At 30.9% G+C, this 10,222-nt stretch overlaps 1 protein-coding gene across 1 annotated transcript; it reads right to left on the bottom strand.

Moving 5' to 3' along the window:
• Positions 1–856: 856 nt before the first annotated feature.
• Positions 857–5,730, bottom strand: LOC101496907 (protein FAR1-RELATED SEQUENCE 11-like). Its single transcript, XM_004487738.4, has 4 exons — positions 5,443–5,730; positions 3,024–4,038; positions 1,880–2,323; positions 857–1,802 (listed from the first exon to the last, which is right to left on the bottom strand). The coding sequence occupies exons 2-4, from the start codon at positions 3,990–3,992 to the stop codon at positions 936–938; spliced, it is 2,280 nt and encodes a 759-aa protein (XP_004487795.1). The 5' UTR covers positions 3,993–4,038; positions 5,443–5,730; the 3' UTR covers positions 857–935.
• Between the last annotated feature and the right edge of the window lie 4,492 nt (positions 5,731–10,222).

Genomic DNA, 10,222 nt, shown 5'->3' with positions numbered 1-10,222 from the left:
AGTTAGATAAAATAAAACTAATATTTATCATCCACTCACCAGTATTCTTTTATGCGTTTCTCTTTATATAGAAACCTGTCCCAGACATATTCCCATCCGGTTGACATGCCTTCATAAACAAAATGCCATGAAATCGAAAAAGATTCTTGGATATGGTCTGCAATATTGATATGATATGATCCAACATAGTTGCCAAAAAATTCATCATGTAAACATTAGTCTGATATGAATTCATCTCCAGCTATGTCAACTCGAAATTAGGAGAAAGAACATGCATAAAGTGGCAAATAAACAACAACATATTTTACAAATATACAAACCTTTATTCCCACCTACAAAATTAACTGGAACTTACAAGGCTCCATCTGTTATGACTATAGGCGGTAGGTCAATATAGTAATAAACGATTGTGCGATTCTTACTTCACATGAAGTACTAGAATCTCTTCTAAGAGTTTCAACTTTGCTGCATTGTCAGAGTTAAATTTGAAGTAATAATTACTAGTTAAGCTAAAAGAGACTTTGCTTCACAAGATAAAAGCTGAAAAATACTTGTATCATTTCATATAAGCGCCCGTGAGTAGGCCATTTTTCTAAGCGATACTGAAGAAACTTTTTCAAATAGCTTTTCTATTCTCAGCTTATGTAAAAGCTTTCAGAAGCAAGTTTCATCAAAGCACAAAATTATCAAGACATTTTTTCACATTACAGCTTCTAGGAAAATGTATTATCTATAAGCTCATCTAAATAAGTTTATCCAAACAAGACTTCTATGCTTAGTTTAAAAAAATCAGGACTTCTGAATGATCACAAAATTAATGCAAATAGGACAGAAATCACTGAATTGGAGGAGAAACTAAACATTAAAATAACAAATTCATTTATTAAATCCCCAAAAAAATGCATTTACTTTGTACACCTAGTTACTTTTAATCACTACAAATACCCTAATGCGTCTTCATTCAAATTATCACCCGCCATTATTGAGCAATCTGATCCATCATGTCCATATTGTGCACATAATGGCGCAGAGAACTGCCTACGTTTCCTAGTGAGTTCGACTCCATCTCTTGCCCTTCTCTCCTTTAACTTGTCTAAAGCCATTGAATCATGCGGATTCGCAATTGCAAAACCGTGAATCATTTCATCAGTATCTTCTACCTCTGGCAGGATCAATGAATCTGATGCATAACTATATGCAATGTCATTTACCCCATGTGATGATGACCTAGGAAGAGTTTTGATACGTGATAGCACCATGGAAACTTGGTCACAAGCAACATCAAGCCGTTCATCAGTTTCAACGGATTCCATTAGAAGAGTTGAAACCAATGATTCCAAAAATTGTATTTTTTCAGGCTGATCCCTGCTAGTTGCAACCTGAAAATGGTTAACAGAAGACGAACCAATGCTTCGCCATCGGACTGGTAAATATTGATCGGGGATGTGAAAACAGTTATTAGTTGACATGACGCGTAGCACATGTCTACATAAGATGCCTGAAAACTCAAACAGATGGCAGCTGCAGCTGATTAGCTCTTGACAAGGAACCCAAAATACTTTGCAACCTCCATCGGTCTGAGAGTGGTGTCTGACCTGGAAACAACCTTCATCAACCAGAAAGGAAGCATATTGTGGTGCCAAAACTAGCTCTTCCTGGAGTTTGCTCAAGGCATAAGGAGTAAGTATAGTGGCGGCATGTGATTCTATAGGTGAACCTGTTTTGAGGCACACTTTCTGCATTTTCTTTTGTATCTTTTGCTTTGCTCCGGCGCGGTCATTAAAATCAACGATATCTGCCACCTGTAGTAAATAATAATTAAATATGGCATAACATACCAATAAACAAAACTAAAGGAAATATATTATATATTACAGACTTGCTCTAAAAAGCGATCTGGTTGAGATTGGGCACTTAAGAACCGTTGGATGAGAAAGCTAATGGACTCGGTCTGACATGTACTGGTCAATCCTGCAAAGAAGTGTCGCCTCAAGAATGGTAAAGCCCAAAATGTCCTTAATGAGTATAGGCTAATAATATGTTTATTTGTGTGGAGTCCATATTTATCGACCATTTGCCTCCAGCCTTCTTCGAAATCTTCCACCATTTCCAAATTGTAGAGCCGATGGAACTCAGCTTTCCACTCATCATATTGTAATCCAAGAAGTAAAGAAAACCAATCAGAGAACTTGGAAATAATATGCCATATACAAAAGGCGTGTTTGGTGTCAGGCATTTCAACAGCAATAGCTTCTTTCAGCCATGTGTTATGATCAGTCAATATTGTTAGTGGAGCCTTTCCTTTCATGAAGCCCAAAAAAGCCTGCAAATATGTCAAATTAATCAGATCACATATTCATCATATTATAAGGAATTTTTTTGTACAATAATTGGTACAAAAAATCAGTTTATGGATTTCATATCAAGAAAAAATAAAACACACATTTTTTGTTTCCTAGGGTATGCTTCTATTCAATATACAAGGGACTATTCTTCTAGGATATTTTATGGCACCAAAGGCTGATACCCCAACAGTGCTTTTTCCATACACATGAATCTAAGGATCTAACTCACAACGACATGCTTCAAAGACCGAAGTCCTTTCATCAGGAACCAATACATTTTTAAAAATCACATGTTAAAGGAGCAAAGGATCACATATTTTTTAAATGAATAGAAAATACATAAATTTTTGAGGTTTTGATATTTAAAGTTTTATTAATGTTACGGAATTAAAATTGGAAAATCTTAATAGTAAAATACAAGCATTAATTACCTTGACAATCCTAGTGTAGCATTTAATACTTGTCTGAAACCCAAATTTTTATTATATATGCTATCATTGAAAAAGTAATGGATATTAAAATAAAAGAACAATAACCTCTTCTTCCAAAACTATCAATAGCTAGTACTATTGGGGGTTTGGAATACTAATTCAAAGCCCACACCAGATAGCAAGCAATCAATAATCAAATACAAGATTGTCAAGTTGAAATTGCAACACTGTAAGGTTTTTATCTTACCTTTAAAGCCCATGAAAAAGACGACATATTTTCATCCCGTAGAAGTGCACAACTAAAGCAACATATCATTCCATTATTATCCACTCCAAGCCAAATTCCCAATAGCATGTCATAAGCCTCTACTCGGTAGGTTGTATCAAATACCACAGCATCCCCAAATGCCTCATACGACTGAATTGATGATCCATAAGACCATGCAATATGTTCAAGCCTGTTATTATTATCTATCTTGAAATCATACTTGAAGTTGTGATTTTCATCTTTTAATCTCTTACACATTGCAATCAAATCAATAGCATCATTATCTTTATCCACATTTCTGAAAGACTGCAACAAGTTTCTCACATCTATCTCTGTAAAAGGAAGACAACCAAGTTTGATGCCTTTCTCTAGCTCCATTAATCTTAACATTTGCCTTACCGACATTCCAGCTTTAGCAAACATGCATATGCGGCTCTTATCATCAGGAGATATCGGACAGTACGCTGGAAGAGGACGCACTTCATTGGATTTTAACAACTCATGATTGTGGATGTTTCTAAAACCAGTAACACGCCATTCAGGGACATCAAAATCTGCCCTTTTCACAATACGCATGTAAGCTTGGCAACCACAGCGAGTTGATTTGCGGTTCCTTTGCACCTTCCCATCTTCAGGAGGTTTATTTTGGGGAAATCCACCTCGGTGGCAAGTAAAATCCCTCCTTGTTACTCCCCGGCCAACCCCGTCTTTCCCTCGGGTGCGGTGTCGTCTAATAGAAAAACCAAATTGTTTAGCAAAACTGCAATAAAATTCATAAGCAGCTTCTTGAGAGACAAATCTTTGTCCAATAAAAGGAACAAGATTAACAGAAGTTTGTCTCGACAAAATTGTTTCCTCTGGTGTTTCCTCAACAGTGCCAATGTCATCCTGAGACAAATCTGTGCCATTTTCAGATGATTCTAACACAAGACTAGCTCCCTCTGACATTCTGTTGTCAATATTAACAGCAAAACTGGGTTACAGATGTTTAAACCTGAAAGACAAGCAATGAGAAATATATCAGCTTAAATGAGATATCACACTAAAAAATAAATCGACAGGCTCGCGGAGAACTTCTACTGCACAGCCATGCAGCATTAAAAACAGAGAATATAATGTACGAAACTCTTTTATTCTTATGCACCAAATAAAGCATCAGATTACTTCACGATCGAAGAGACAGGGCAAATCTAGAATGATCATACTAATATTTGTTAAAATCCAACACCTCAAGTAGTTAGTTAGGACTAGTGGGACTGAGATAGTTACAGTGGTCGGCTATGACATATACAAGTAATAGGAGGAGGTAGTGTTGTTAACCACTGATTGTGGAAAATAGTAGTTTGCCCAAATTTAGCTATGCTGCAGTGCTATAGCGCCACTAAAGGCTACTATTTCCAACAATTTGTAATAAATCGTATATCGCATAATAATAGCAGTTTGCTCAAGCACTCCTCCCCTATTGCACCGCTATAGTCGTTATTTGGCAACATTGGGAAGAGGCATCCAGTCATTTGATAGGGGTCTTGGGAACAGAGGTTACAAACTCTTGAAGTTCTTCGAGTTTGTACTTATAATTGAGGGGTTTATTCATCTTTATTTCGATACAATATCAATACTCGGTTTCTAGCAATAGTCTATTTTACTTTTCATTCATTTTTCCATTGAGATGTATTTCATCCCTAGAATTGGAAAACACTCTCTTATACATATGAATCTTAACCCTCTGGTTCCCAAGGGTAGGGAGTCAGGGCCGTGTATAGACTTTTAGGGGTCTTAGACAAAGCAGAATCTTCAATGTGCATTCTAATCAGTGTTTTCAATTGCGCACTGCTAGTTTTGAGCATTCTAATAATTTAATTAATCTTTGCTTACTCTTTCAAGTACTAGAGTAACTCTGAAACCAGTACAGATATTACACAATTTGATACGGAGCCTAAGGTGGTGGCCTTACTCGCCTTGCCCATTACACGACCCTGAGAGAGCCCTGATAATTAGGAGTTCGGTCAGAGAGGCAAGTAAAGTCTTACCAGAGTTCGACCTTGGTACTCCCGATAAATTCAACTGTCACTAAAGTTCGTTATAAACTACCCAAACTACCACTCCTTCCCAGCTATGAAAAACGATCATAAACTACTAAACCAGAAATTACAAGCTAGCAAAAAGGTTAATACACCTCTCTAAATTACAAAACAAGTAAAATCCACAGTTACCAACCTAATTTAACTTCAAAAGTAGGGAACCAGGTTATATAAATATTGAACAAAATGCATATACACAAATAATTTATATTATAGCTTCGGTTACAATTGATATAATGAATAAAGTGAATAGTGAAATTAAAAATGGGGAAAAACTTGACAGTAACAAACAGCATTTATTATTATAAACAAAATACCTTCAAACGTAACCAATTATTACAGATACATTTCATTCAGTTGAAGTGAGTGATACTCTCAATCGAAATCTGCTGCGACGCAATTCTATGGAGAGGAGGAGAGATCTGCTATCGCGGCCGTAAATCGCATCGGCAAACGAACTCCGGCAGCGTTTACCGGGAAGTTGAGTGAGTTCAGTGCGACTCAAATCAAACTTGTTTCTGATAGATAGATACTACGAAAGCAAATTGGGAGCGGTTGCATATTTTTTTTTTTTTATGATAATAAAGCAGCTGATTTTCACGGACAAAAAAAAAACGCTGCTGAGTTTTGTTGTTTTATTTTAAAAGAAAAAAGATTATGCATTGTAAATGTATTGATCGTTAAGTAAATCAATTTTATATTATTAAAAAATTTATAAAAAGTATTGATTTTACCATTATATTTATATGATAAATTAACTTTAATTTCTATCTGTAAATTAATAATGGATTGGGCTGGCTGGGTGAAAAATTGGTCATTTAAATTTTAATTAATTAGCATTTTATTTTAACTAATATTTGTTTGATTTATTTATTTATTAAAAAATTATTTTTATTATTTAGAAGTTGATAGAATTATTCTTTTTTTTTATAAAAGTAAATTAAATTAAAAAAAATAGTGACTTAATTATAAGTGCTCGAGTGATATAATTAATGTCTCGACTTGTCAAATTTTTTTAATGTTTTTAAAGATGCATTTGTTATCATTTTTATCGTAAATAATTAATTTTTTATAAAAAAAAAGGCAATGAAAAGTTTGTAACGATTTGTTATAGATTTTAAAAATAATTTTTAAGTTACTTAAAATAAAAAGTTGTTTTTAGTAATTTTTTGAAAAAAAAAAATTGTAATTGATTTTTTATTAAAAAATAATTTTTTCAATGACAAACAAATACAAAACATCAATCTTTAAAAGATAATCTTTTAATTATGAAACACTAAAATCATTTTTTCTAAAAATCTATAACAAATAGGCCCTAAATTATTGATAATTGTCTTTAAATTGTGTTTTTTATATTGAGATTTTGTTGAAAAAGATAACATATTAAGGACATTTTTGGAATTTTGGATGTACTTTTTTTGTTATATTTGATATATGAAAAAGGACATAAATTGTCAATGTGAAGCTGTTTCACACAGACATCCGACAAAAATTCATTATTTTATCAAATCACTTCATCTTTGTATGATTATTCTCAAATTAGTGATACTAGTGTAAATGATTCCTGCAATGCACAAGTTAATATTTGTTCTTGAAATTTTAAGTTTATTAAACGATACTTTATTCAAAATAAAATATAAACAAAGTTGATAGTTGAAAAATTTATATATTTAAATTAAACTTTAGCCAAAAATATAAAATTTTCAAGTAATTTTTGTTTATGTTTCATTATCGAGTAAGTATTAATTAACATCATAATAATTATGTTAAAACCAACTAATCAAATATTGATAATATATTTCAATTTATTAGTTTGTAATTTTCTATGTAATATGTACTATGTAAGTGAAATATAATACATCCATAAAATACATATATGGTATTAGTTTAAGTTTACTGTATCCTTGGTCTCTATTACTTCCTCGGTTTCTTATTATAAAACACTAACAAAGTTTATGACCAAATACTAACCCATGTTAGTGGAGTCATGAAAATATTTGAAGTTGTAGCAATATTGAAAGAAATTGGTGGAAGCAATACAAATTCTATTAAAGAAGTATATTTTGATGAACTTAATATTGTTTGGTTGACTACTCATAACTAAAGTTGTATTGGGTGGGCAAGCAAGCATATCAAAGTAAACATATCAAAGAATACTCAAAAAAATCAAAACAAATATTAAAAATATAAAGTGCACTTGTCATCTACAACTCAAATAGAAAGAATTTTTTTTTTTAAATCTTGCTAGTATGGATAGCTATCCAAATTTAGAGGGAGAATTAATATGTACTTTACATGCAGTGGATAAAAATGATTTTTGACTTTTTTGCAAAAAAAAAAAAATTATGCTTATTAGAATTATTAATGACTTTGACATTTATTGCAAAACACTAAATTTTGATAACAATAGTTCAATGTGTTAATTCTCTAATTGAAGAGAGACTAAAATTAAGTAATTACTAAAGATCAATCAATGTAGAACCAATATATAAATTGAATAACACTTTGAATAAGATCTAACCCAAATTTAATAACACAAAATATTAACACTAAGAACTACAACAATACAAATATTTGAATGAACATTAACAAAAAATTATTCATTATGTCTAAAAAACAAGATGAAAAATCAATTTTCAATACAACTAAAAGTCCATACTAAGACAAAAGATTAATTAATGTTATTGAGAATTGTTTTTTAACTAATTTTTGAAGCAATTTTCTGCACGTACTAAATTAGAAAATTAACAACAACTTCAATTAATCTATGTGTAAAAACTTCTTCACATGAACTAAAAATCACTTTTCAAGAATCAAGACTTTGCACAATCAATTAATTGCAAAAACGAAAAGATTAAGAGAAAAAGCAAATAACACCAGATTTTATCCTGATTCGGTCACTTCGTCCTCGCTTGTGACCTACATCTAGTTCTCCTATCAATTGATGAAAGTTCTTCTTACACTATAGTAAATGATGAATTGTTATGATTACATTAAGAAACTCATTGAGCCAATTGAATAAACATTCTTTGATTCAATGTCTTCAACTCTTTATGAATCTTGAAATCTTCAATTCTTGAAAAACCCTTCAAGAATCACCTTGAATATCAATGGATATTGTTACAAATCCAACCTCTATGAAGTCTTTGACCTTTAATCTTCACCTTTTGTTGATTCAACTTCTTCAATCTTGGCAATTCAATGAGAAACCTAAAAACACTAATTTCACCAATTAGGGTGAAAGAAATATCTTATTTTTCTTTCCTCTAGTTTGTAGAAGATGAACCTCTATCACTCGCTCTCACAATCAATTGAATACTCACAATCATAAAGCTCTATGTAGCTAAGAATCTCACAAAGATTCACACCAAAGGGTTTCTGTGAGTTTTCAAAGAGATTTTTGTATAAGAGAAAATGGATAAAAAATAAATCTTGTGATTTAATAAAAGTGGATGAAGAGTATTTACAGTGAAACATGAAGAGAAAAAAACACTTTTATTGCATTAAAAATGTCAAAAAAATGGGTGTTTGATTCGAATCACATTTGAGTTGATTCAAATCAACATAAATTCAATTAAAAACTGATTTTTGAAATGCTGATTCAAATCAACTCTAAGTTGAAACAAATCAACTCATTTCAATTCAAAGGATTCTATCAGGTTCTGCATTGATTTTAATCACCTTTACGTCTAACAGGTTGATTCTAACCACCTTTGTGTTGATTCTAATTAACAGAAAATCTATTTAAAGTAATTCTATTTTATATTTAAAAATGCAACATTTGTCAATATTTTCAAAGATAAAAAAAGACATAAAAATTTATTTTAATGCGAAATTGAAATGTTAATTTTCTTAGATCCTAAGGTGTGAGGGATTATTGAGAGAACCGTAGATACATCATCTCATCTCAATCTTATTTTGACATCATTTAAAAAAAGTTAAGTCTAAACACCAGAGACCATACACTTACAAAAAATACATAAAAATGAGATAAGTAAAAGAAAAGATAAAAATAAAAAGAAAGCAAATGTTAATTGTTAACCTAAATTATGTTGAAAAATAATGATAAAAGAAATGTTGCGATCGACCAAATATTGGAGTTTTGTAATTGTAATTACATTGTTTTAAAATGTGTGTATAAATGAAAAGATAAACGAGACAAACAATCAGTAAAGAATGTTAGTATAAAAAATTAGTTATCTCATCCCTTGATATGAGAACATGACATTTTTAATTTTCATATTAGTTATTTTTTTTATTCTATCGTATTTTGTTGTTGATGAATTGGTAGTCCTAGGAGAGGATATATTGATTTCATGTATTTGAAATAGTTTTTTAATAAATGAAAATCGAATTGCATGATATCTTGACATGTAAGATTTTGTTTTTGGAGAGAATGACACATAAATTATTGTATGATATGGATGAATGATATTTTTTTAGTGGATAAAATTATTTTATATTGTCTGTGTGTTCATTGGATTTATATAAAAATTGCATTAATGTAGGTTTATGTATGTGTCATTTGTTTGGGCTCACATGCATAAGGGTTTATATACGTAGTTCTAAAGAAAGCCCAATCATGAGAAAGCAGAACCCAAAATGTTGGGTGCTTTGCTAATGGCACATCACTTTTTTTTAACCATCCATGTTTGTGTTTTTTTTTCAGCTAGCCGTACATTTATACGGGTCACACGTGTTTGATTTTTTTTACCGAAGACCGTCATTTATTTTTAGCATAATGTTTAGAATTTAGAAAATTTTATTTTCAAATTATACAATAAATTTAAATATATATTTATCTATAAGCTAATTAATTCATAAAAAAACATCTTTTAGAAAATACAAGTATAATGTATTATAGTTTTTTTTTTTTATATATAAGTACTTTTTTGCACAACATAATAACAATTTTTTATTGTGTAGAATAATTTTGCATTTATTTCTCCAATAAACGATTAAAAAAAAAATGTTAATATATGATAGAGTTATGTATATGAAAAACTTGGTAGCAAGTATTATGATGACGTTGATTCAAAATCGATTTTTTTAAATACAACATGAATGACATAATATGAAATATGATACATATATACC

The sequence above is a fragment of the Cicer arietinum genome, chromosome 1 (genome assembly GCF_000331145.2).
Source record: "Cicer arietinum cultivar CDC Frontier isolate Library 1 chromosome 1, Cicar.CDCFrontier_v2.0, whole genome shotgun sequence".
NCBI classification, from domain to species: Eukaryota; Viridiplantae; Streptophyta; class Magnoliopsida; order Fabales; family Fabaceae; genus Cicer; species Cicer arietinum.
Note: the sequence above shows the minus strand (reverse complement) of the source record. Positions and strands in the feature narration are given on the sequence as shown.